The sequence below is a fragment of the Papaver somniferum genome, chromosome 3, assembly GCF_003573695.1.
Source record: "Papaver somniferum cultivar HN1 chromosome 3, ASM357369v1, whole genome shotgun sequence".
Classification (NCBI taxonomy): Eukaryota; Viridiplantae; Streptophyta; class Magnoliopsida; order Ranunculales; family Papaveraceae; genus Papaver; species Papaver somniferum.
Genome location: NC_039360.1, coordinates 20,849,755 through 20,877,660, shown reverse-complemented (window position 1 = coordinate 20,877,660; position 27,906 = coordinate 20,849,755). Strand labels below are relative to the sequence as shown.

At 35.7% G+C, this 27,906-nt stretch overlaps 3 protein-coding genes across 3 annotated transcripts; 2 read left to right on the top strand and 1 right to left on the bottom strand.

Annotated features, from left to right (window-relative positions):
• The first annotated feature begins 1,968 nt into the window (after positions 1-1,968).
• LOC113355487 (protein NRT1/ PTR FAMILY 6.3-like) lies at positions 1,969-5,207 on the top strand. The gene is made up of 5 exons (XM_026598357.1): positions 1,969-2,200; positions 2,292-2,469; positions 2,561-2,600; positions 2,927-3,504; positions 4,125-5,207. Exons 1-5 carry the CDS (start codon positions 2,083-2,085, stop codon positions 5,005-5,007), a joined length of 1,797 nt encoding a protein of 598 aa, XP_026454142.1. The 5' UTR covers positions 1,969-2,082; the 3' UTR covers positions 5,008-5,207.
• A 12,098-nt stretch (positions 5,208-17,305) lies between these two features.
• LOC113355486 (protein NRT1/ PTR FAMILY 6.3-like) lies at positions 17,306-21,024 on the top strand. Its single transcript, XM_026598356.1, has 5 exons — positions 17,306-17,556; positions 17,658-17,835; positions 17,939-17,978; positions 18,287-18,867; positions 19,989-21,024. The coding sequence occupies exons 1-5, from the start codon at positions 17,433-17,435 to the stop codon at positions 20,857-20,859; spliced, it is 1,794 nt and encodes a 597-aa protein (XP_026454141.1). The 5' UTR covers positions 17,306-17,432; the 3' UTR covers positions 20,860-21,024.
• A 1,434-nt stretch (positions 21,025-22,458) lies between these two features.
• LOC113355485 (vesicle-associated protein 1-3-like) lies at positions 22,459-26,663 on the bottom strand. The gene is made up of 8 exons (XM_026598355.1): positions 26,456-26,663; positions 26,262-26,332; positions 26,087-26,168; positions 25,873-25,988; positions 25,635-25,796; positions 24,921-24,959; positions 23,731-23,808; positions 22,459-22,807 (listed from the first exon to the last, which is right to left on the bottom strand). The coding sequence occupies exons 1-8, from the start codon at positions 26,505-26,507 to the stop codon at positions 22,694-22,696; spliced, it is 714 nt and encodes a 237-aa protein (XP_026454140.1). The 5' UTR covers positions 26,508-26,663; the 3' UTR covers positions 22,459-22,693.
• Between the last annotated feature and the right edge of the window lie 1,243 nt (positions 26,664-27,906).

Sequence of the window (27,906 nt, the reverse complement as noted above, 5' to 3'; positions counted from 1 at the left end):
AGTGATTATTGATGAATGAGTGTGTACTCTCACTCCATAGTGCATCTAATTTGATCAAATCCAGTGAGACTCATCCATATTGAACGAAAACACTCCCTCCACAGCCCTTGCTCCGATAGATCATAGACAATCTATGATATAACTTTCATAAAGTGCATTATTGATTATATTATTATTGGATATAATTTTCCATTGAGGTATTGTCAAACCTATTATTAGATATACTGTTGTGCAATTGCTGTTTTGAATATTTAACGATCAATCAAAAACATGCAATGATTTTAATTGGACGGCTACAATTTTATTTCTCAACTTAAAGTCAAACCAAGCTTTATTTATCAGCTGTGTTTGAGCACTTTTCATCTATCCTTTTTAGCGGCTAGTAATTATAATAATCAGCTTCATCAATGGTAAAGGAAAAGGAGAAAAGTAGAGTTGTTAATTAATTTGTGTAAACACATTTATAACACAATACCGCGTACTAAATTTTTGGAATACACCACGAAACATTGTACTACCTGATATATAGCATCAAATGATATGCTAATTTTACGTACTGTCACTACAAAAAAAGAAGGCTTCTAGGGACGGCCAGTTTTGAAAAAATCGTCCCTAAAGAAGGATATTTGCGACGGTGATGGCCTGACCGTCCCTAATAGTCATAAAATATTTAAATCAAGGCTAAAATATGTCCGTCCCAAAAAGAAAACATGACCAAATAGTATTAGTGACGGTGCAACAGGGGACGGTACATAAACCATCCCTAATACCTCTTGGGACGGTTTTTTGTCCTCTTGGGATGTTTTTTGGCCGTCCCAAGAGACCTTCTGTTTTATAGTGTGTGTTATGCTAAAGCTAATCTGTAAAAATTGAACAATTTCCTATGTTATGTAGCATAAAGCTAAATACTCCTCAAACCCATTTTGTTCACCGGCTCTGAAAAATCGAAAATTAAGGTGATAAAAGAAAAATCAAGTATTTATGCTAAATTATAATTATCATTTTCCTAATTTTTATTGTTTTTCGTATTTGGAAAACATATTTTTAAAAGTCGTGAAATTTTAAAATTCTTACTCATGCTGTTAATAAATTGGGACGTCAAAAAAACAACACTTCCCGCATACAAAAGACAAATGCTATCCCACACGACTTTGTGGGACGGCTTCCCGCAAAAGCGGCTTCTTTACAGTTGGATGATTATATCAGCGGTTAGATTCACATTCAGGAAAGGATCCACTACTTTCAGGATATGACCCACCATTTTCCCTAAAGGGTTCAAGACTGTTAGATCTGTGTTTTTGCATGATCTAAACGTAAAGAAGCCGCTTGAACGGAATAGTTTCCCGCAAGGTCGTGCGGGATAACACTGCTGCAAACAAAATGGGTAGCACACGAGAAACAGGAATAAAAGAACTACGTACATTATGGACACTGAGCATGCATTTCATTCTTTTATCATTTTAGTTTTAGTAGTTTTAGTAAAGCGTTTCTTGCACTAATATAAAAGGGTCAAATTCTACGATCTAGAGTTTACTCACATTCCCTGAATCAACCAATTAGTTGTGCTCGATCAGATATGCACAAACTCGTACATGGTGCTCTAAACATCTCGAGTTTCTTTTCTAATATTTTTTAAAATCTGAATTTTAGAAAGAAAAAAAATGCTAATTGAATTCTCGAGTTGATAACGAAGCTGCCCCGACAGACCGACGTCTTAAATTATTGAAGTAATTATACTAATTTAATCTCCAAAGGCCAAGTTAAATTCATATAGGGTAGGTGACACCACAATACTTATATGGATGTAGCAGATTTTAATTTATCTTTATTTCTGGAATTTTGGAACTCATTTTTTTATTCAATTATTTGAGGAATTCTGCACTGTTTGTGACATATCCGCGAGACAGTCCACGCCACACACTCTTACAGCTTACACCCCTATAAAATGGACAATCTCAGCACCTCATATTCAGAATTACACAAACTCATATATTATTCTCTCTATCTCTCCATCTCTCGCTCGCCATATATCCCTTCATATTCATATTTTTCCAAAACTTAAAAGGAAACAGAATTACAGAAATGGTTTCCGCTGATGAAAAAAAGAGTACTACTACTCTTTCAGATTCCAGGGATTACAAAGGTAGACCTTCGGATAGGTCGAGATCTGGAGGATGGCTTAGTGCTGCCATGATCTTAGGTTCGTCTCTTGTTTCTGTCTTTTGTGATACTCATCACTGTGTAAGTGAACTATATACTGAGTTGTAGAAAGCTTGTTTTTGTTTGTGCAGTGGTGGAATTGAACGAGAGACTAACAACGCTAGGGATTGCAGTGAATTTGGTTACGTATTTAACTGGTGTGATGCATCTCGGAAATGCAACTTCAGCTAATGCAGTTACTAACTTCTTAGGAACGTCGTTCATGCTGTGCTTGCTCGGTGGATTCATTGCTGATACATTTCTAGGACGGTCAGTAGAATCACCAGCACAATTTTTATTAACGATGTTGATTTCCGTTTTTCTGATTCTAATTACTCTAATTTTGTTGGTCTTGTTGCAGATATCTCACCATAGCCATCTTTACCACAGTTCAAGCCATGGTATGATAATTCCCGGAAAAATAAAATAATAATCATGCAATAATATTTTAGATGAAGTTTCGATAAAACTCAGACTAAGTGCAACTTGACTATCGTTGAAATATAAATTATAAAAAAAAAAATTGAAAAAAAAAATAGTTTCATGTCTTTGAATGTGATAACATGGTATCCGCAGAGATGGCCTTTGACGTTAGAGAATAATTATTGAGGCTCATAATAATCTGCAACAATCAATTATTCTCGGTTTATAGTTTATCCGTTCCTAATTTGTTTTCATACAATTTTTGTAATATTTTAAACGTATGGTAATTTTCGATTTTGAACAGGGTGTGACGATATTGACAATATCTACTGTAATTCCAAGCCTTCACCCACCAAAGTGTGCAGTAATAGGATCGTCAGAATGTGTTCCAGCAACTAGTACTCAGCTCACGGTTCTTTACATGGCACTTTACTTAACGGCACTCGGAACCGGTGGTCTGAAATCAAGTGTATCTGGTTTTGGTTCTGATCAATTTGACGAGTCCGATGAGAAAGAAAAATCCCAAATGTTGAGTTTTTTCAGCTGGTTTTTCTTCTTCATAAGTCTAGGATCATTAATGGCGGTCTCTGTACTTGTTTACATACAAGATAACGTTGGAAGAGAATGGGGTTACGGTATTTGTGCGGCGACTATTGTTTTAGGCCTCGTTATTTTCTTATCTGGAACGAGAAAATACCGTTTCAAAAATCTCGTAGGCAGTCCGTTAACACAAATAGCAACGGTTTTTGTTGCTGCATGGAGGAAACGTCAGTTGGAGTTACCGTCGGATTCGTCACTTCTTTTCAACCTCGACGACAAAATACAAGACGACGGAAAAAAGAAAGCTCAGAAGCAAAAACTACCTCATAGCAAACAATTCCGGTACGTAATTCATTCCGAATCTCTATGAAGTTAATTATTTAGTATATTTCCAAAAAGTGCTTAAAACAAAAATGAAATTTTACGTTGAAAAGTTAACTTATACTCCAGAGTCCAAAATAAAATTATATTGAGAAAGAAATTACGAATTAAAGTATCTCTATATATTTAAGTATAAATTGGTTTGAGCTGGTGAGAAATTTATGTCATTCATCTAATAGTTGAATCCAGAAAAATATATGTAATTTATCTAATAGTCAAGTCCTGAAAGTCACGCTCCTTCTTAACTTCCTCGTCACTTTCGAGGTTGAAAATCTGTGGGCATGAATATTAGCGAATCGGAAAATCTACTTGTTTACCGGTTGAAAACAGGAGACTCACAAATTAAGCCATAGATAGGGTTCACCCTTGTGATTTTTTTTAATTGGTGAAGAGTCCGATGATGACTAGTTTTAGGAATGATTTTACCATTTTACTACCATAACAGTGGCTCCACGCTTCTGCATTTAACACCTAGTCACATTTGAGCTGACAATATGTCCGACTAAATATATCTCCACTGGATTTTTCATCAAGAAGGTATATGGATTCTCAGACTCATTGTATGTGTATTGTATGTGCAGTTTTCTCGATAAGGCGGCAATCAAGGACACAGATGTAGAGAAAGATATGCAACATATAGATAACAAGTGGTGTTTAACAACTCTGACAGACGTCGAAGAAGTAAAAATGGTGGTGCGGATGCTACCAATATGGGCAACAACAATACTGTTTTGGACGGTTCATGCTCAAATGGCGACATTCTCCGTCTCCCAAGCAGCTACCATGGACCGTAGAATTGGAAAATCTTTCCAGATTCCTGCTGCCTCACTAACGGTTTTCTTCGTAGGTAGCACTCTGCTGACTGTCCCAATCTATACCCGCTTAGTTGCTCCGATTTGCCGGAAAGTACTCAAAAACAAGCATGGTCTCGCCCCCTTACAGCGTATCGGTGTAGGCCTAGTGTTCTCCGTAATTGGTATGTCAGCGGCTGCTCTAACGGAAATAAAGCGGTTACACTCAGCACGAACAAGTGGTTTAACAAATGATCCAAATGCCACTATACCGTTAACTGTATTTTGGTTAATCCCACAGTTTTTAATAGTTGGTGCTGGTGAGGCTTTTATCTACACAGGGCAACTTGATTTCTTCCTAAGAGAGTGTCCAAAAGGGATGAAAACTATGAGCACCGGTTTGTTTTTGAGCACACTTTCAATAGGTTTCTTTTTTAGTTCTCTCTTGGTTTCGATAGTACATATGATTACTGGCGACACGCATCCATGGATATCTGACAATCTAAACCAAGGGAAGCTTTATGATTTTTACTGGTTATTATCTGGGCTAAGCATGCTTAACTTTGGGGCATTCTTGATTGCTGCAAATTGGTATGTTTATAAAGAGACTAGATTTGCAGCACAAGGAATCGAGCTCGAAGAAATTGATGATCATGCACCCTCCGGTCATTAAAATAACTAGAAGCAGAAGAAGCTCCAGCATGTCATGCATGTTGTCATGGCAGACAAATAGATTAGTTTTGGGGTTTTGGCTTAATCTTTTGTTGTTTCTTCCCTTTTCAGTGTAAAATGTTTATGGTATATGTGTAGAAATTCACAAAAATAAACGCAAGTTTATGAAAAAAATAAATAAATAATTATTTTGTGTGACAATTTCCGGAACTTTTATCTATAAATCATATGTTTCTCGATTAAAAAACTTTTGTTCTTGAACTTTGTAGTCACTCTTGGAGTTTTTATTTTTTTTAATGAGAAGGAAATAAAAAAAAGAAAGACTTAATTTCCTTCCACTATTTTTGGAAAAGATCCTCACGGACGGCTCGCCACTTTACATTACAAAGGGTCGCATGGCCATGCAATATTGTAGTCGATTGATTGAGATGAAACAAGAAACAAATTTCAACCAAGGAAATTTTCATTTTTTTTCCAACCAAGTTAGGCCACATTAAGAAGAAAGCTCCAAAGCCTTGTTTCTTTTTGTAAGTAACTACGAAAAAGAATGGATGGAAACAAATGTTGAGATAAAAGAATATTGAAAACGAATTCATTTTTGTCTTCAATGAATCAACTTGGGGTGCTGATATTAGTTAATGTTTTAACTATTAGGTAGATGTACATTTTAGTCTCAATATCTAGAGGACCTATTTAGACAAGAACCCTACTTGTTTGGGTAGTTCAACTGTATTGATCTTACTAGTCCAATATTGTACTATAAAGCTTCTTCTGGATTTATACTGTGAGCCAGAATTTCGTACTGCCCTCTTAGCCTCTTGTTCTCCAACTTGTTAGCCATAAATTGACTTAGCAAGTTTTAGTGACCTATCCTCTATATAAACCTGACAAAATTTGCATGGCTGCAACCGGACTTGCCCGAAGTCCTGACTCCTGAATGCTTTTCATCTAAAAGCAAATGATCAATGATACAAACAGTAAAAATTAATGTAGGCTTTTGACAAGTAGTATCAAGAATTCTAAGTCTTCTGTCCAATCACTTGGAGGTCGTAATGTTGTCTATTATTTGTCTACGAATGGGAAAAAAACTTACCCTATCTAGCTGGCTCCTAGGTCCTAACTCTTTGGACATAAGCTCCAAGTTGCATAAAGAAGCTTTTTACCGCTTACTTAATACCTTGGCTCCGCCATGGTAGGGCCATCCCCGCCGGCCATCCGAGCAGGTGTGTGGACATAAATAAGCTATGGGAAATTATAGCTTGAAAGACAAGAAGTGAAGAAAGTCAGAAAAGTGAATCTCATTCTCAGATACTACTCTGATTCAGTGAACATGGAGGATGAATCTGAAAAGATTCTCAACTGCTGTGTTTTTTTAACTAATGCCACTAGTACCGTATTTCCTTGCCTGCCTCTAGTTTTGTCAATGAGTCTAAACATCACCACTTTGGATTATTAGTTGTATGTTTTATTACTTGGGGACAACTTCTCTCCATCTCCAAACAATACAGATGTCATCCCTGATGCCAAAAAACAATAGTAATATCTCTGCCAAAAAAGGACAATTATACCTGACCCCACTTGAGATATTAATTAGTATAATATGTTAACTTAATTTTAGGTTATCTCCCCAATCTCTGGTGCCCCCTCCCTCAAGGAATGTGAATTTGAGAGCTACAACTCAGTTATCTCCCCTAAACCCCATTGTGTTTGACATGCCATAGTTCAAACCCTATATGTTTATTCCACATGAGAGGTTATTGTGAGAATTCGATCTGCGATTCCTTTTAATGAGAATTCAATTCTGACTCTCTCACTTACAAGGAGAAAGAGGGGGAAAATACATTGCATTGTACAGAACATAAATTTAGTCGTAATTGAATTAATGATTGGCTTTATTATACGTAAGAAAAACGACAAATTCATTTTAATTCAATGCTTTGTCTTAATGATAATTGTTGTTTTTGTTTTTGTTTTGCATATACATGGTAGTATCTATCTCTTAAAATGCATATTATCCTATAAGAGAACAATTAGGAGCGGAAGAAACTGATGCAACATTCTAACATGCAACAGAGTGAAGTGATCGTAACATTATTTTTCAGAGTGATTCTGAACCTACTTCGATAATGCTAATTGACATATATGCAAAAACAAGGAATATATATATATATATAACTAGTACGTTTTCGTTTTAACCAGTAGGTATGGAGTATTCAAAGCTGCTCATATCTAAAAATTTTCTAATGAAAATGCAATAGAATACATATGGACGGGGTATAGTATATCAACCATCTCGAATAGGATCCACATCCAAAACCATATCAATTATGTAACATCATTTGATTCAGAGACTGTGAGACAAATTTTGTATCCACTGAATGAGGCTCTGCCTCTTAATGAAAAAAACAATAAATATCTCTTGATTTTTTTTACTCAAAAAGGGCAATTAGAAAAATTAGCTCTTCACTAAGAGAAGACTTCACAGAGTTCCCAATTGTATAATACGGAGTCCAATGAGACACCTTGAAAAAAATTGGTCGCATACACCAGTTATAAACGAGGATTTTCACACTGTTGATAAATGCACCCAAAGTGTACCGCACAATCCATACTGCCCACCAGATTGCAAGGGATGATGTCTGACACTATCTTTTTCTTATATATAAGAAAGGAAAATTCATTAAATATGTTTAGAAAAGGTTTACATTGAGTTCATCTCTTATAAGATATTTCAACCATATTGGAAGCTCTGAGTTCCAGTATTCATCCGCTCTAAAATTCCTAGCTCTTTTAGCTAAACTATTAGTTACTTCATGGGACTGTCTATGCACAAAGGTGCATTTCCAACTTGTAAAACTTTCTAATAAAATCCTGCAATCCTGGATTACATTATTATTTGTCCATCTAACAGAACCTAAACTACCATTGATAGCATTTACTACAGACAATCACCCTCCAAATGTAGTTTTTGTACTGCTTCAGCTTTTTCCCACTTTATAGCTCCTAGTGCTGCCAAATCCTCAGCCTGCTCCTCATCATTAGCTACTCCATGGATTGATTGTGCACCTCCACATTGACCTGCATCATTAAAGACTGTTAGTCTTATTCCCATATGCTTACTTTCTCTCACAAATGCCGCATCAAAGTTAAATTTCTGGAAACCATGGTCTGGTAAGCTCCATGGTATTACAACTCTGCTCTGACTTGCTGCAGTTCTATTTTCCAACAGTCACATTATATTTTCATTCCATTCCCTAATATCTTTAGTAACTTGAGAAACCAGATTATTCACCTGAACCTGAGCATTATTAAACACCACATTACATCAAGGATTCCAAATTTGCCACATAGAAAAAATGACAAATTGTATGAATTTTTCCTGCAAATTCATATTATCAATGCTTCCTGCAATATTTCATTCTAGTGCAAACCACAACCTTTCAGTAATTTCACATTCAACAAAGAGATGATTTCTAGTTTCAGAATTCCTTTTGCAGAAAGGACATTAACTAGGTATAGAGGAAACAAACCTTGATAGTTTGCTTCTAACAGAAACACAGTCACGCATACACTTCCACAGAAAATGCTTTATTTTCTGTGGGAGGTCAAGTTTCCACAAAGTCTTCTAAGGGAAATTATCATTTCCACTACCATAAATTTCCTTCATGATGCATTTATGAGCTGACTTAACACTGAACTTCCCATTATGAGTTGGCTTTCATCTAAGAATGTCCTTACCATTAGAGGGTATTCTGATTAGACATATGTCACTAATAGTGTCCCTATCAAAAAGACAACTTAGAGTTTCTCTATCCCACTGCCTTGTTTCCTGATCTATTAACTGGTTAACAGTTTTCATATCTCTAGAAGAAAAATTAGCATTTACATAAGTATTTCTATTAGGTACCCACTTATCTTTCCAGATTTCAATAGAAGATCCATTTCCCACCTCCCAACAATAATGCTTCCTAATCAATTCTAGTCCCTTGCAAATTTCCTTCCATATCCAAGACACAGAATCATTGTTAGTAGCATGCAGGGGGTTAGAATCATAAAAATACTTATGGCATAAGATATAAACCCAAAGAGCATCTGGTTCATTAAGCATTCTCCAGGCCAATTTGGCCAGAAAAGCAGTACTAAGGTGTTCAGTTTTTCTTATATTAAAACCTCCTAGTTCAATGGGTTTAGAGACATTATCCCAGTTAATGAAATAGCCTCCTTTGGCAGAACCTTTATTATTCCGCCAGAACCTCCTATGAGTTGCATCAATTTTATCAGTTAACTTTTTTGGCACGGGAAAAACAGAGAGATCATGAGATACCAGAGTTCCTAGTGTATACTTAATGAGAACTGTCTTTTCAGGTTAATTCAAATATTTTCCTTGCCATGAAGCTAATTTATTTTCACGGGCCTCTCCGAGATGTTTGAAAGTTTCCATTTTATTCCTTTGTAACAGAAGTGGAACACCTAAGTGCTTATCAGCAAAACCAAAGGTTTTTAATTCTAAGAATGGATATAATGTGGGATTTTATCCTAGGATCACCTTTAGAAATAAAAGCTAACCCTAACTTATCAAAATTAATTGCTTGACCAAAATACTTACTAAAGTTATCTAACATGCTCTTTAAGTGCTTAGCTCCTTTGACAGTAGCCCTAGTAAACACAAGACAATCATCAGCAAAGAATAAATGACTTACAGAGGGAGCAGAAGTGGTAACCTTGATAACTTGAATATTATTTTTACCTTCTGCATCAATGAGCATTTTAGAAAGAACACTCATGCAAATGATGAAGAAGTAAGGAGACAAGGGATCTCCATGTCTGAGACCCCTTGTTGGATAGTAAATCTCACCTAGAGCTCCATTTAAAAAAGTATAGGTAGATACAGTAGTGATGCATTGTTCAATTAAGTTACACCAATGATCATTAAAACCAAGTTTCCTTAGAATATCAAGTAAAAAATGCCATTCTATTCTATCAAAAGCCTTGGACATATCTAATTTGATAGCCATAAGGCAGACTTAGTTTTATTTTTCTTCATAGTATCCACAATTTCATGGCCAATCACTATATCATTTGTCATCTTCCTAGATGAAAGAAATGCAGCTTAATATGGTGAAATAAACTTGTCCATAACAGTTTTAGCCTACTATCAAGGAGCTTAGAAATAATTTCGTAACTCACATTACTTAAACTTATAGGCCTTAAATCAGAAGGTGTTCTAGGGGCATTTTTCTTAGGAATTAAGGACACAAAGTTATGGTTCATTTGTTTAAGCATGTGACCAGAGTGAAAGAAACTCTTAACCATTTCAACAGTGTCGGGACCAACTATCTCCCACATCTGTTGGTAGAACCCAGGAGGGTACCCATCAGGGCCAGGACTTGTTCACGACTGCATTTGCCAAACTATGGCCTTAATCTCCTCATCAGTAGGAGGACTAATAAGGAACTCATTCTCTTCAGTAGTAATACAAGGAGATAAAATATCTAAAAAAACCCATATCTCTAGGAGGATTAGTAGTCCTACTTATTTTACTGAAATTATCTACAAGTTCAGTAGCAATCATGTTTTTATAAGTTAACCACACACCAATACTACTCTGCAAACAATCAATTTGAGTTCTTCTTTTTCGGAAATTAACTTTATCATGAAAATATTTTGTGTTTTTGTCATCAAAAGTTAATACATTTTCTCTAGCTCTTTTCATTTGCATGTAATAATCATGTCTAACACCATACCAATATTTTAAAGACTCTTCAAGACTTTTTTTCATAGAGATACTAGCAGTATCATGCATATCAGAGGAGACATCTTCTAACTGTTTTTGAATAATGTTAATATGAGTTTGAAAATTTCCAAAAGAATTCAGGTTCCAATTCCTAAGAGCTATTTTCACATTGTACAAACATTTAGCATGCATATAAGCATTAGAACCCCTTTCCTTAGTGTTCCAATTGTTAACAATAACATCTCTATAAGTAATATTACTGAGCCAACACCTATTAAACCTAAGGGGTCTTCTAGATTACTATCCTCTCTGGAGGTAACTAACAGGATAGGGTTGTGATCACTAGCTACTTCAATCAAGTGATAAACTATAGCTTTTGGAAAAAACTCAAGCCAATCAGAGTTAGCTAAGAACCTAAACAATCTCTCCGGAATAAGAGAATCACCACTTTTGTGGTTAATCCAAGTAAAAGGATTGCTTATGAAGTTCAGGTCAGTAAGACCAAGGTGATCTAGGTGGTTCTTAATGTTATCAAGCTAACTTTGAGGAATTCTCTTTCCACCAACTTTGTCCTCTTGTCTGATTGTAAAGCTCAGATCTCCTATAATTATCCAAGGGAAACTATATCTGGTAGCTACATTATCCAAGTAGTCCCACTGCCTATCCCATCCTAGATCATCCAAAGCACCATACATACAATTAAGAAGAGTATGTACACTTCCAGAGTCCATATTCACTACAACAGAGATGAAATTAATATTCATATCAACTACATCTATGTGTATACCATCTTTTCATAACATAAAGAGACCACCAGAGGCACCAATTAGGTTCACACATAAGTAATTCATATAGTTAAACCCATAAGTAAATTTTTACATCTTTACATTCATGGTTTTGGTTTCAGACAAAAAAATAATATCAGGATCATTAGCTCTAATCAGTTCACCTAGATGTTGTCTAGTATCGTTGTTTTCAAAACCTTGAACATTCCAAGCAAGAATTTTTCATATTTTGATAATTAGGTTTAGTGAGGAATCTAATTTCTAAACCTAGAGCAATCTGATGCAAGCTAATATGGCAGTCAACCTAGTAATTCACAAATTCATAACTATAAACTAAGAACTCAAAGTTGTAATTACCAAAGCAATCAACAATTCGAAAAATTATAAGATGAAAACACACCTGATTTGTTGCACAATTCTTCGTGTAACAGTAGGTGGTGGGTGGTTGGATCCTTCACTTCCCCTTTCATTATCTGCATCTGTCATGCATGTTCAAATCCTCACCAGTATAGGTTGGATTTTGATTGTCATCATGATAAACTCCACCAGATTGAATCACTTGGTTCCCATCATATTTGGCAAGAGGATTATCTAAAATGACATAGTTATCTTCAATTCCTGAGTCGCGGGTTCTTTTCTTCTTTCTCGGATCCGAACCATCATCATTTTCGTAACCCGACCCACTAGAAGAACCATTTTTCTCTTCCACGGCTCCCGCCTTCTCTTTACTTTTCTCATATGCTTCAACCATATGGGCATGGTCAGCATAGTAGTCTTCAAACTCTTTATCAGTTAGTCCATAGATAAAAATCTTCCAAGCAATATCCTCAAACTTGGCTTCGTCATGATCGATCACATAGCAATGCGGGCATGTTTATTTTGGATGCTTTTCAAAGTGATATTTTACCAAGACTTTTTTCTTAGCTGCATTAAAAATCCATACGCCTCTCTTCAATGGTTCTTTTAGGTCAACCAGAATATTTGCAGTCAGTACCCGACCCCTGATTTTATCTCACTTCTTCCCATAGACCTCCACCATATGACTAATGTCCTGATCCATCTTCTCAATGATACCATCATCAGTATGTTCTACGGCAAGATTACGAGAAATCACCGAAAAAATCTGATGAGTAAAATTATAGTTATCCAATGGTATCGAGTTATCATACCCTTGGAGAACTATTAACATAAAATTAATCACCCACGGGATTCTCTTGAACACCTCTAGCTTATCATCCTCATTTTTGAACTTGAAAACAAAGAGATTTCGGCCCATAGTATTCATTTCACCACGCTTATATTTCCTCCAGATTATGTTGATCTCCCTTTTCACAGCATCAGGATCAATAGCATATTTATGGATTACCTTACCAATAAGGCAGTTATTCCATTTTGTTGATGCTTCAGCTATCTCAGAAACTGAGATCAAACTACTTCTCACATCTCTAACTTGACCTAGATTGAGATTTGTATTCTGCATTCTCCTTGTTAAAGATGCCAGCTGCAAGTTGTTTGGTTGAGACATCTCTTTTCAATATTTGATATTTTTGATTTCCTTTGGTTTGTGCAAAGAGAACTTCTCCATTACTAGCTTTATAACTTTTCCTTTAGGGTTAGGGTTTATTCTTCTTTTTCCAATGTTTCCAAGATTAACCTGTTGACCCAGCTCATACCCAGTAAACGCAGAAAGATTTTTCGAAGTGAAAATATGCTTTGACTTGGAAAGTATTTTCAAATTCCAAAAATTCCGCTTTCTTCTTTGGTGCATTACCCGTTTTGCCCTCAACTGACTTGAATCTGCAACTTCTGAACTTTGAAGAAAAGTTCTTATCCAGCCTAGTATATGATTTTGTTTGATAACTGGTAGCAAATCCCACTGATTTGAGTATCATGTGGTCTGACAAGTGAAGCACAGAGAACACAAAAAACACCACTGTTTTTTGAACTCCAATCCTTTTTTAGAATTTGAACATATCCATGACAAATACAAGATTTTCCACTGAGACAAAGAGAGATTTAAAATCTCTTACACCATTGTTTCAAAAACCACCACTGGATCACCACTGTTACATTACTATAGTGCTGCAAAATCAGGAAGAAAGGATTAGTCCCACATGTTTACAAAGGAAATAATTGTTTTTCTAAAAACCATAAAAAATAGACTGAAACGAAGTTGCTAACACAAAATCAAAATCAGACAAAGCAAGAGAGAAAAAACTTGTAGCATGATTAAAGAGAATATATCAGAGATATGATTTAAAAGAAAGATCGTAGAGATTTTAGAAAATCATTTGGATTTTGAGAACCGATTTTTATTACTGGGTTGACTCAAATTCGCCCCTTACTGACATATTGTTAGACTCTCTGACACTATCACCATGTTTGTTTATCCTGACTATTCTGAGTCGTCTGGGTCTGACTGAAATCACCTGACTTATCTGGATCTGACTCAATATGTTTGTTTTGAGTCAGATTTGACTCAGTTGATTCAAAAATACATGAATCAGCGGTTTGGCTCCATGAGTCAGGGGTATTTTGTTACCTTACTCAAACGGGTCTGAATCATGGGTTAGATCTGAGTCATAAGTTGAGTCAGATTTGACTCAAAATAGAAAATACACGGTCTAACTGCTGACTCGGCGCGAGTCAGGGATTGATTCAGACCCAGACGTCGAGTCAGCGGCAAACAAACAAAGTATATGTCTTTTACTTTTTTTCCTCCCTACTCCAAAAATTCTGTTGATCATTGTTTTACTATCTTCGTACATCAATAGAGACTACTAGAGAGGCTAACTTTGTGGTTGATAAGTTAGTTAAGAAAGGTTCAAGTATGTAGTTAGTGGGAGCGCCAAGTTCCCACCTCAAGTTGTTGTTAATCTTCAAGTTCAGTGTAATACCTCTAACTCTCTGATGGTCAGTTTAACTAGCTTTTAATTTTGAGTGCTACCATGCGCCTTATCATAATTTCTTTTTTGAACGGTTATATCATAAAATAAAAGGAGATAACACTCTTTCTCTGTTCTCTCTTTCACTCCTTCTTCTTCTCCAACCAAACCATCAAAAATAACCCTTGTCTGCTCAGATCTAGTCCATTTTTGGAATAGATTGAGCAGATTTCTTCATTATTCCTTGCTTTCTAGGTTACTTAGTAGATTAGTTTAGTTTTATTATGTTTTCTATTTATCTACACCGTTTGGTGGTTTTATCTACTCTTTTGAGGTTTATCTTCGCTTTAATGGTAATTTTGGGTTATTGGGTTGGGTTCTAAGATCAATAGTGATACTCTCCAACGACGAAATCTCCATCTTTGTTGTCTCCGGCGACGAATTCTTCATCGGAATCTTCATCATCAACTTATCCAGCGACGAAATCTTCATCGGTGGTCTTTTTGACGACGGAAGCTTCATCACTATTTACAAGAGATTTAAGCAAATCACTCTTTCTTTCGGAGCATTTCTTTCTAAAGAAGAAAAAAAACTAAATGGTTGGAATTTAATTCCGAGAAAAACCATCCTTCTTCCGATTTAATCGGATCTTATTCATACTTGTATTTGTCTTACTCCGATAATCCTTCTCTTTCTCTTGTCGGATTTCTCGGTATCGTACTCTTACGGTATGTTCTTGTTACTTTGTATTCTCTTATTTTCGATCTTAAACTCATTGTAACCTTAAAATCCCATTAATGAAAAGGTTCATTGTTTATCAAAAAGAAAAAAAAGAATATCATAAAATACAAACCGCCTTCGTTTTTGATTTTGCTTGGTTATTCATCAACACTAATATTTTTCTACTGAACAATATTTTTCGTCAATCAATTTTTCTTTTAGTAACAAGCAAGAGTATTACAAAAAAAAAATTAAAAAAAAATCATATTAATCGCTACAAGAAGCTAAGACCTCCATATATGACTACCAAATCCATATAAACGAAACAATGCTCACTGTTGGATACGTTGGATTTGTAATTTCCAGTAACAGTCTTGTGTGAAATTTATAACAAGCTGGCTTCAGCCGTTGTACATTTAATATGACCAACCCAATCCTCGTATAACATAATCCGTTGAGAGCCAATCAACATGACATTATTGTTCATCATTTTCTAGACACTCCCAAACAGGAGACAAATATCAAATTACTCCATAATTGCACAAAAATATGGACACCCCATTTTATATTTTTATTTGAAAATCGAGAGACAACTATTTATAAGAATCTTGATTTTCATATACAAAATAATAAAATACATATATACTATGTGAAGATACCAAAACTTTCCTTAGCATCATGAGGGTGATGGTGGGCAGGTGTGAGTCCCACCCCTTCTCACACGGTGCTCACCGCTGTGGTGAGATTTCGGTATATCTGACATTTTCCTTTCGATACACGAGTGTTCATAAACCATTGATTCTCATTCAACTTTCTTAAAGTGCATTATTGAATCTATTATTACGTATAATTTCCATTGAGATGAAGTTGTCAAACCTATTACTGAATATTAAAAAAAAACATGCAATGATTTTAATTGGTCGGCTTGTATTTAATCTTTCAACTCAAAGTCAATATCAAAGCAAGTTTTATTTATCAGCTGTGCTTGAGCATTTTCCCTTTTTCCTTTGTAGCACCTAGTATAATGATAAGAAGCTTAATCAACGGTAACTGTCAAAAGCCACAATCACTTCCCAGGCATTTTTGGGTTAGCGGAAAATGGGTTATTTAGAGTATATTTTTGAACAAATGCACCCAAAAAAAAAAATCCATATTAATCCTTTCTTTTTTTTAGATGTTACTATATAAAAAATGTTCGAACATCATGAACTTAATATATATGAAAATTAGATTGTTATTTTATCGTGTCAACACGTTTATAACACAACCCAATATTTTAAAACTATATCACTTTAGTTTCAGACATAGTACCATTAAAAAAAGTTCCTTGTACAAATCAAAGGTGTCATATTTTACGATCTCGAGTTTAGTGGTCTCAGATCGTATTTGTACAAACTCGTGGATGATGCTCGCAATGATCTCAAGTTATTTTTAGCTAATAATTTTCAAAATCTGAATTATATAAAAAGAAATGTTAATTAAATTCTCTTATAGATGACGAAGCTGCCCCGGTAGACCTAGGACTAGAATTATTGAGGTAATTATTCTAATTTAATCTCAAAATGCCAGGTTAATTCATCTTGTAATTAGTCTAGTTGAGTTTTCATATATTCCACAAGTCCTTGTGTTGAGTATATGAACGACTATACTAATCATGTTCTATTGGTTAATGTAGTCGTATATTCCGTAAGGTTTTCCTTATGTTGAGTATGTGAATATTAAGTTAGTCATCTCCGTATGATTACCTTAGTCGTAGCTCCGTAAGTTTACTTATGTTGAGCACAATCAATTAAATTGATCACTTTTGTGGTTTGATTTAGTTGCGTATTCCAATTAAATTAATCATAGGTTTACTTGTGATTAATTTGATTGAGTTTTGGATATAGAAAATCATTCCTATGGTTTTTTGGTGTCCAATTAAAAATCTTTCTTTTCTTTCGAAATTAAGGTCGCTCTTGTTGTTCTTTCGGGAATGACATCAAATGGGGGAGAGTTCTTTTGAACTTGTGCTTAATGGTGACAACACAATATTAATTATGGATGTACCCAAACATGATAATCTCAAAACAAATTCTAATTTATTTTTATTTAAATTTCTGGAAATTCGGAACTCATTTGTTTATTCAATTATTTGAGGAGTTTTGCCACTGTTCATGACATCCGTGATTCAGTCCACGCAACACTCTTACAGCTTACACCTATAAAATGGCCAATCTCAGCACCTCATAATCCGGACACAAACTCCTCCTCTCTATCTCCCCTTCATATTTGCACGTTAAGTACTTCTTAACTGCAAGCAATAATGGCTTTCACTGATGAAACAAAGAGTGATAATAATACTACTCTTTCAGATGCTTGGGATTACAAAGGTAGACCTTCTGATCGGTCCAGATCTGGAGGATGGCTTAGTGCTGCCATGATCTTAGGTTCGTCTCTCGTATAATGTTCATCACTGTGTATATATATATACATATATATACTCATCTGAACTAAGATTCATGATTATTTTTTTTTATTTTTTTTGCAGGGGTGGAATTTAACGAGAGATTAACAACGCTAGGGATCGCCGTGAATTTGGTTACGTACTTAACTGGAGTAATGCATCTGGGAAATGCAACTGCAGCTAATACAGTGACGAACTTTTTAGGGACGTCGTTCATGCTTTGTTTGCTCGGTGGATTCATCGCCGATACATTTCTCGGACGGTCAGTATATATACAATGGCTAGCCGCAGTTTCTATTTACAATCTTGATGATTTTTTTGCTTTACTGATTCTGATTACCTTCATTTTTATTGATCTTGTGCAGATATCTCACCATAGCCATCTTTGCCACTGTTCAAGCCATGGTAAGATAAAATGATATAAAATAATAATCAGACAATAACTTTATTTTATTATTAAGGTTCCACAAAACTCGACTAAGTGGAACTAGATTTTCCGTTGAAACAAAAATTATAAAGAATTTAAAAATAATTCTAAGAATAAATGTCCCCTGCTGGATCCAGTTACATGATCTTGTTGAATGTGATCGGTATCATCGTCTTTAATACAACAATTATTGAAGCTATAGTAATCTACACCAATCAATTATTCTCTCGGTTTATACTTTATTCATTTTCCTAGTTTTAACCGTATGTAATTTTTCCGATTACAGGGTGTAACGATATTGACAATATCCACCGTAATTCCAAGCCTTCGACCACAAAAGTGTGCCGTAGTCGGCTCGTCAGAATGTATTCCAGCGACTAGTACCCAGCTCACGGTTCTTTACATGGCACTTTACTTAACGGCACTCGGAACCGGCGGCTTAAAATCAAGTGTATCCGGTTTTGGTTCCGATCAGTTCGACGAATCCGATATAAAGGAAAAATCTCAGATGACGACTTTTTTCAACTGGTTTTTCTTCTTCATTAGTCTTGGAGCATTACTGGCAGTCACAGTACTTGTTTACATCCAAGATAATGTTGGAAGACAATGGGGTTACGGTATTTGTGCGACGACTATCCTTTTAGGCCTCGTTATTTTCTTATCTGGAACGAGGAAATACCGTTTCAAAAACCTCGTAGGTAGTCCGCTAACACAAATAGCGACGGTTTTTGTTGCTGCATGGAGGAAACGTCATTTGGAGTTACCGTCAGATTCGTCACTTCTTTTCAACCTCGACGACAAACTACAAGACGACGACGGAAAAAAGAAAACCCAGAAGCAAAAACTACCTCATAGCAAACAATTCCGGTACGTAATTTCATTCGGAATCTAAATATAAAGTTGTTTAGTATATTTCCAAAAAGTGCATAAAACAAAAATCAAATTTTACATCGGAAAGTCAACTTATAATACGTCCAGAGTTGATGATCATCGAGACATTCAGATTCCACCTCCCAGACAATCCAATATAAATTATTGATAACGGGACGGGTTATGATTTAAAGTATTTATATTTATTGAGTATAGATTGGTTTTAGCTGGCGAGAAATTTATGTCATTTATCTCATTATATCTAATAATTGAGTCCCAGCAGGGTGCACTCTCTAACATGAACCTCATAGTTGTATCTGAGCTGAAAATCTATCTAGCTGATTACGAACGAAGAAATACCCGTTTGGTAGTTTAAAACATACCAAGCCAGTAGTCGAGTCCTGATAGGATGTAAGGTTGTACACGCTCCTGCATAAACACCCTAATCATATTATCTGTCTGAATATGATCGGAAAAAATCTTTCTGATTAGGGGTTGAAAACACGCCACGTCACCTCATCAGGGCACAAGTAGCTCGGGTTATTTTCCTATCATTTTTTGTTAATAATTTTGAGGTATGATTGACGATGATATCACACAACTAGCTAGTATATACATTAATATCGGTAGGTAGGAAGGTGTTTAAAGAGAGTGAGACAGTGACGAAATCCAAAAGATGATTCACGAGTAAATTCAGTATGGGGCATGACCAGCTTAGCTACTTAGTCTCTGTGTTTGTTCTTCTGTCACATTCATCAGCAAAAGTATATATATAGAGAGAGAGAGATTCTCAGACCGATCATATGATTCACTTTCTCTTATGAGGTCACACTAGGCTTATGATTCTCTTGGACCAGATAAAAAGCTTTACTATAAAACAGCGCAGCGCCCGCCTCACTGTTGTGGATGGATCTAATCTAGCTAGGCGACGTAGACATTAATTTACTCATATCTACGTCTTTCATGGACCACAAACGTCTAGGAAGAGAAAAGAAATATGGATCACGTCCAAACCGACCCAATTGGCATTTATAATTTGTCTAACTGATGCACATGATTTTAGATCTCGGTCCCGTGAATCAATTGTATTAATAGTTTTTGTGTACTTGTATGTGCAGTTTTCTCGATAAGGCGGCAATCAAGGACAGTGATGTCGAGCAAAATAAGCAATACGTTGATAATAAGTGGTGTTTATCGACCCTAACGGACGTCGAAGAGGTGAAAATGGTGGTGCGGATGTTACCAATATGGGCAACCACGATAATGTTTTGGACGGTGTACGCTCAAATGACAACGTTCTCTGTGTCCCAGGCAACTACCATGGACCGGAAACTCGGAAATTTCCTGATTCCTAGTGGTTCGCTTACGGTTTTCTTTGTAGCTAGCATTCTGCTGACGGTACCTATTTACGACCGGTTGATTGCTCCGATTTGCCGGAAAGTACTTAAAAACAAGCATGGTCTGTCCCCGTTACAGCGTATTGGTGTAGGCCTTGTGCTCTCCGTAATTGCTATGGTAGTGGCTGCACTGACGGAAATAAAGCGGTTAAATGCGGCACGAACAAACGGGTTGGCGAATGATCCAAATGCCACTATACCGTTAACCGTATTTTGGTTGATCCCACAGTTCTTGATAGTTGGTGCTGGTGAGGCTTTTACCTATACGGGGCAACTTGATTTCTTCCTAAGAGAGTGTCCAAAAGGGATGAAAACTATGAGTACCGGTTTGTTTCTGAGCACACTTGCACTGGGTTTCTTCCTCAGTTCTCTCTTGGTTTCGATAGTGCACATGATTACTGGCGACACGCATCCGTGGTTAGCTGACAATATAAACCAGGGGAAGCTTTATGATTTTTACTGGTTATTAGCTGGGCTGAGCATTCTTAACTTCGGGGTTTATATGATTGCTGCAAACTGGTATGTTTATAAAGAGGCTAGATTTGCAGCGGAAGGAATCGAGCTTGAAGAAGTTGAGTTATCCGGTCATTAGAATAGCTAGAAGCAGAAGAAGCTCCAGCATTTAGATTAATTTTTGGGTTGTGGTTTGATCTGTTGTTGTTTCTTCGTTTTTCTATGATGCAAGTCAGTAAAATGTTTATGGTATATGTGTACAAATTCACAAAATAAACGCTAGTATTAAAAAAGGTTTTCCCTATTTCCCACTCCCATTTTTCCTATTTCTCATCCACATAATGTCCCATCCCCAATAATCCTATGTACCATCCACATGATTTTCATGTATCCTAAATACCATCTCTTGACTTTTTATTTGCACCCAACAATAAAATCACCTGATAACCAAACAAAAAAAACCTAATTTAGAGATGATATTTATTCTCCATCTTCCCCACCTCTGCAATCCACCATTATCTTCAACCGCCAAGTAAATATCAAGTTAAAATTATGCAACTTGCATTCATGGACTTAAAGGGAGCCCACGTTTTCAATGTAAGCAACATAGTCACAACTTCATATAAAACATTTGTACATGCTCGGGACCCTACATCTACATTAATGTAGTCTATTTCGAGAGATGACTTTTACAGTACCTGGTAGAACATTGAAATTGATTACCTTAATACAGGGGAAACGCAATCCACTGGATAGGTTAATGACCCACAATGGCATTTACAGAGCGCTCATGAACAAAGCCTAATTGAATTAGAAGAAGGTAAACGTAATGATTGAAGGTGATTGATGGACAATTGGCCATGTTAGAAACACTATCAGAAAAAATAGAAGAAAAAAATAATGTCCAGTTATTCAGGAATTAAAAAAAAAACTGAATGAACATCCATTATTGATGATGTAAATGACCTCTAAATCTTGGTCGCATAATGGATTTTTAATAGAGTTTTAATATACTCCCTCCGTCCCACTATTAAGTGATCTAGTTAAGTTTGCACAAATTTTAAGGCAAGCAAGGAAAAAGAGATTTTTAAGCATTTTTTACAATTATATCCTTATGGATAATAATTAATGAAATTTTGAAATGATTTATATCTCAAACTACACCACGGATGTTCGCAAACTTTATACCATTGAAAAGCATTTTAAAACACCTACGTAACGAATATAAACATGCCTATCAAATTATGCATATTTCTTATATTTCTTATAATCAATTAAAAAGGGATGGGAAATAGTAAAAGAGAGGATAGAAAATAGGGAAAACCTTAAAAGAAGGCATATATTGTTTTATATAGTAGTAATACTTGTACTTCGTCTTTTGCCATGAAAACTTTTCCAAGGTTTCAAGCCAAAGATAAGAAGCTGAGCTGATATTCTCACAAGGAAGAAATGGAGCAAAATACGAAAGATCCTTAAGAACTTGATAAACCCAGACATAGCAGTAGTAGATTATTCAAGTGATCATCTATACTCCCCAAATTCCATAGAATACCTTGTATTTCTTATCAGAAAATCAAGATACATTAATAAGGACTTGATGGAAATAACCCTGCACCCAGTATGTAGTTATCACAGTCAAGTTATTCACGAAAATGAGGTCATAGATAGCAATTCTAAAACAGGGTCCAGTGAAGAAGCTCAGTCACGTTAATTGACAGTTAGTCGTTGATCACAGAAAGAAAAATGAAAAGAAAGAAATTTCATTCTTTCATATGGAGTATTAAAACCCTAAAGGCAGTAATACATGACGAAAGATTTACCAAATTTTTATACAAAAACGCAGAAAAGGTTGTCTCACCTATTTAAAATTGTTTTAATAAAATCAAATAACACAAAAAGATGCGTCTGACACAATGGTTTCTAGAGATGAGAGGCCGACATCACACTTCTTAAAATATATGGTACCAGCATTCTTATGACTTCTTCACAAGGAATCCAACTAATAGTCCCAGGAGACCAACCACCACCACAAACAGGAAAGAAACCCCACCAGGGCGGTTTTTGCTAATCTCTTTTCTCATTAATTCCTGTTTAGCACAATAGCGTCATTAGGATACACCTTGCATACTAGTATTGCAATTAACTAAACAAAAAAAGCGTCATTAGGATACACCTTGCATACAAGTATTCAATTAACTAAACAAAAAAAAACGTAATAAAAAAAAAACTAGAAAAAGGTTGTAATCAAAACCAAAGTCCACATCAGCTAAACCACCAAGTAGGTATAACAAAGTAATGTAATGAGAATGATACTAGATACAATAGTCAAAAGGGCCACAAACAGAGAATGATATCTCATTTCCGAAGAAAATAATATCCTAAAAGGGATAAGACAGTCTACCAAGCCAGACCAATCCAAAATAATGAAAATCACTTAGTTCATGAATTATGTGTTATAAGTAATAATTCGGCTATTATTTGATTCTACGTCCACCCAACACCACAGGCAAGCCATCTTGTACTGTCTGCAATCGTTTTCATATAGCATCCTTGAAGAAATTAATGTGTCTATCCAGCAGAATGCATATGGTTTACACAACTACATAACCAGTTCCTTACCAAAGTCAAATCTTTAGAACTGGGAAAAGGTTGGGACAACGGAACTAACACTCAGGTTTTAGTGTTGTTGTAAGCAGGTAACGCTAATATCTGAAACTTTGTGGTGGTTCCAAGTAAAAATTATAGCTGTTTGGAAATGCAGATACTCTTAAGGTTAAAAAATTCTCCTACAAAGAAAGGTGCATCACCGATTTATGCTACCTTACAGTTAGGTTAGTATGTCCTCAAATTCATATGGGAGATATATACTATAAGGCAAACATGAATAATAGAAACATCACTCAAAGCAGATTACTGAAAAACAGTAGGAGACAGTAAGAAGAAAAATCAAGGACTGAGATTTACGAATACTGAATGAAAAAACACTAGGAGTAGGATGCTTGAGCCATACCAGTTCTTGGCGAAGCTTTTGATTTTGTTGAACAGCAGAATTCTTCTCTTCAGTCAACTTGGAAACCATCGACCATGCCTGTTGAATATAAACAGTCCATCACTTAGTCATGCAGATAACATATATCTTGAGAAAATGTAATAAAAATGAACAGCATAACTAGAAATAAGTATCTGGCAACTTTTTCAGAACTAGGTGAAGGCTGGGTCGAGCTCAACTGCCCAAATGAAGCTTAAACTATGAATTGACAGTATAAACATGGAAGCATTTTATCATATCAAAGGAGATACTGAAATCCTACAACAAATTCGGCTTGGAATTCTGATCTGAAGAAATCCTACAACAAATTCGGGTTGGAATACATAATTAATCAAGTTTGAAGACCTAAAGATGAGAATACAGAAATTTGCTAGTAACAAAAACAAATTGCAATGACTAATGCAGTGGCTCTCAGCCTGGGTGTAGAAACATCCAATTTGTAATACAGGTACTTTTTTCTGGCCAAGGCCATCAAATCATTCCCTAAAATACTCCTCAGACCTCCATGAGACGAACAGAAGTGAAAGGCCTATATTTCCAGGACAGCACCATTAGCATTTTATATTGCTTAAACTTTGTTTATTATATAGTATGCATCAAATGCGATTTTAACTGCCCCTATCGACAGATTCACCAATTTAAGCTGTCCCGTCAAGAACATCATATGTAAATTTGTGCACCCCCTAAAAAATGGGGTGCAAGTTCCCACTTTCTCACTGATTGTTTTACCTAACCATTTTTTTCTCCCCTAAGAACCACGATGTTGCTATTGAGTTCTAATGTTTTCAATGCATATAGAAATTAAAAGTACAGAAAGAAAAACACTAGTCAAATGAATAACCAATACGAATGTGGGGAATGTGCACCCCAGTCTTTAGGGGGTTCACAAATTCTCACTCGGTTTAGGATATTCTAAACAAAATGATTCAGCGAAAATTTTCAACCCAGGACATTAACAAACTAATCACCTGATTTCTGACAGAAGGCAAAAGCAGATATTTATCTATCTATACTAGATATAGAGCTTGTTTAAGCAGCACACTGGTGCGAAAAAGAAGATTAACCAACTTCATACCTATAAAGCATTTTTTCTCCTAATTCTATAGACAATCATAAACAGCAAGATTATGCTTTAAAAGAGAAATATTTACCTCTGATTTCTCCTTTGGCTCCTCTAGAGATCTTGATACCTGAGAAATTCAAACACAGCCGAGTTCCATGAAAATAGACTTAAATATTTGCAACAATTTTTGTACTTGCAATTAGAGAGAGCAACATGTAAGCAGAATCGACATAAATTACTGGGATCCTAAGTGTTTAGGCCAGTGAATCAACAATGCCGATGACACCTAAACAAGTAAACAACTTAAATTGCAAACCAAGTATCAGGGGGAACTTTTCAAGGGCATAATATAAAATCAAATTCCCATTGAGAATGGAAGAGAAACATGCAACTAGCAGTCGACACATTTTTTCGATAAATGTGAGCAGATGACATAGATTCGTTCAGTAAGTTATAAGTTATAACTAATAACATAAGAAGTAAATTACTTACAGCAAACAAAGAAGGCCCCTGATTTTCATTCTGTTTCGTCAAGGGACTTCTTTGTGACAGTCCTAAGTGTTTTATCCAATGAATTAACAATGTCAATGGTAACTAAGAAAGTATAACAACCTAAACTGCGAACCAAGTTTCAAAGGGAACTTTTTCAAAAGCGTACTATCCTGTGCAATCATTATAAAGTCAAATTCCCATCTTTGATGGGAAGAGAAACATGCAGCTAGCAAATGATATAGATTGGCAATAAGTTACAAGTTATATAACTAGTATAATTATAACATGACATAATTACTGAATTACTTACAGCATCAAACAAAGAAGTTCCTGGATTCCCATTCTCCATGCCAGATGCTCTAGGAGAAGATCCTTCCTCAGATCCTTCAGGTACCGGAGAAGGTGGATTAGCTGGAATATAAATCACCCTCAATTTGAATTCCTCAACAACCTTTCCACTTTCTTTGTTAAACTACAAAAACACATCAAACCAGAATCAAACCACTCAAAGTCCTCTAGAAAAATCAATGAAAACACAAAATATTTACCATTTCAGGTGTAATGTCTTTCCCTGTGGCACCGTTTGGTGCTGTAACACTCTGTAGAAGGAACTTGTCTTTGCATTGCATATCCTGTGGAGCTTCCTTCTGTGCTTGCATAGTTACTAAACCCAAAAAAAAACAAAAATCAAAACTCAACATCTAAAAACAACAATAGAGCTGTAAAATCAATGAATAAATCAAATCAATCAAGAATCATCACCTGTAACGTCGCATGTTGCTCCAGGCAATACAATTCCTGTATTTGGACGAACACAGTATTTCTTTGGATTCGTCGTTTTAACCTTCAACAACGACAAACACAAACAATTAAATCAACAAAACCAAGAAGGAAAAAACGATGATAAAAAAGGAAGAGAAATCAGAGATGAAATCACCTTGAATGCAACATATTCATTGGTTTTGTTCGTTAATTGCAAAGAACATGAACTCTGCTTTTTCAATTCAACTATAATCACAAAACAAACAAAACAGAAACGCATGAAATCAAACCAATAACAATAATCTAGGGCAAACAATTGACAAAATCCCTAAAACGAAATCAAAAGACGAAGAAGAAGAAGAAGCTTACATGGAAATTTGAGCTCTGTTGGCTGAATGTTTAAAAGATCTCCGCTACTCATACTTATAATTATTGTAACTCGGAAGAATCAATTGAATGGAATGATCTGATCAATCAAATCGACCAAAAGAGAAAAACTATTTACCCCTTTTTTCCTTTTTTTTCTTTCCTCTCTCTGTCTCTCTTTAGAGTTTTTGATCTGTGAATCCGATAGATGACGAACGTAGCCTTGAATCAGTTTGGTTTCAGCTTTATTAAGGACACGTTCTGTCCGATTAGTTCTGAGGTTAAATTGGTAATTTCATACAAAAAGTTATAGGTGCGAGACTGGGCGTCTTGAATGTGCTGGTCTTGACTCTGGTGATGGGCATTAGCCGGCCACATCTGCCTTTGTTTCCTAATTTTAGCCGGTGCCGGCCGGGTCCAAGTAATCGCCGGTATCTTCACCTTTGAAAGTTTAGTAAATGAGATGATCACTTAGGATTATTCCAGTAAGTACTGAAAATGATGTGTGTATGGTCGTGTTCTGTCATATGTACCGTAGAATCTTGTAAAGGTGTAGTAATAATCAAGGAATTTGAGTCATTTTTATGTGTCAAAATTGTATCAAGTGGGTAACTGAGCTCATAGTGAAACATTTTTCAAAATGGGTGGGGAAAGGGGGGGATTTGGAATCAATTGGGTGCGACTGGATAGGCATTGTTTCAGTTGTTGCACCCCAGCCTAATGTTTGAAGAACGGTAGGTAGGCTTTCAACATCAATTGATTTGGAGACCAATGACCCCTCCTTACCTTGATTATTTAGAAAACTGCTATGGTCTCATACTCAATGGTTGCCTGTTAATTCACACCTATTTTTCAATGCTGGTAAACATTAGCCACCGACCAAGTTCGAGATGAGCACCATGTTTTCTTTTTCCCTTCTGGATATGACTCGTCATCTGGATCTAACTCACTTAAATATGACAGAAATCACCTGACTCATCTGAATTTGGTTTAATATGTTTGTTTTTCTAATCAGATTTGATACATCTGACTCAAAAATATGTGAGTAAGTAGCTTATTCTCATATGGATGCACATCTAGTTATTAAAGCAGTCAACGATGATATTCAATCAGCTACCTGGGAGAATCACTCTATGATATCAGATATAAAACGTATGCTATCAAAGCACTCTCAAATTGGATCTGCAAATGTATTAGTAGGAAAGTAAACTCACCGGCTGATAAGTTGGCAAAACATACTAGAGTTCATGAAATTTCTCAAATTTGGCTTGACTATCCTCCAAGTTTTATTGCGAGTGCAATATTGGAGGATATGAAAAATGCAGTTACTTCAAATTTTAATTAATAATAATTCCATGTTTGCATAAAAAATAAAAAAGAAGTAGCTTATTCTCATAAATAAGAGGAATTTTGTTTCCTGGCTTGAATGAATCCTACTTAAGGATTAGGTCAGA

Coding starts and splice junctions, on each gene's coding strand:
- LOC113355487 (XM_026598357.1), top strand. CDS start 2,083: ATGGTTTCCGCTGATGAAAAAAAGAGTACTACTACTCTTTCAGATTCC. Junction 2,601..2,926: donor TTACCACAGTTCAAGCCATG/GTATGATAATTC, acceptor GATTTTGAACAG/GGTGTGACGATATTGACAAT. Junction 3,505..4,124: donor CCTCATAGCAAACAATTCCG/GTACGTAATTCA, acceptor TTGTATGTGCAG/TTTTCTCGATAAGGCGGCAA.
- LOC113355486 (XM_026598356.1), top strand. CDS start 17,433: ATGGCTTTCACTGATGAAACAAAGAGTGATAATAATACTACTCTTTCA. Junction 17,557..17,657: donor TAGTGCTGCCATGATCTTAG/GTTCGTCTCTCG, acceptor TTTTTTTTGCAG/GGGTGGAATTTAACGAGAGA. Junction 18,868..19,988: donor CCTCATAGCAAACAATTCCG/GTACGTAATTTC, acceptor TTGTATGTGCAG/TTTTCTCGATAAGGCGGCAA.
- LOC113355485 (XM_026598355.1), bottom strand. CDS start 26,507: ATGAGTAGCGGAGATCTTTTAAACATTCAGCCAACAGAGCTCAAATTT. Junction 25,989..26,086: donor AGCAACATGCGACGTTACAG/GTGATGATTCTT, acceptor TTTTGGGTTTAG/TAACTATGCAAGCACAGAAG. Junction 25,797..25,872: donor AAGACATTACACCTGAAATG/GTAAATATTTTG, acceptor GTGTTTTTGTAG/TTTAACAAAGAAAGTGGAAA.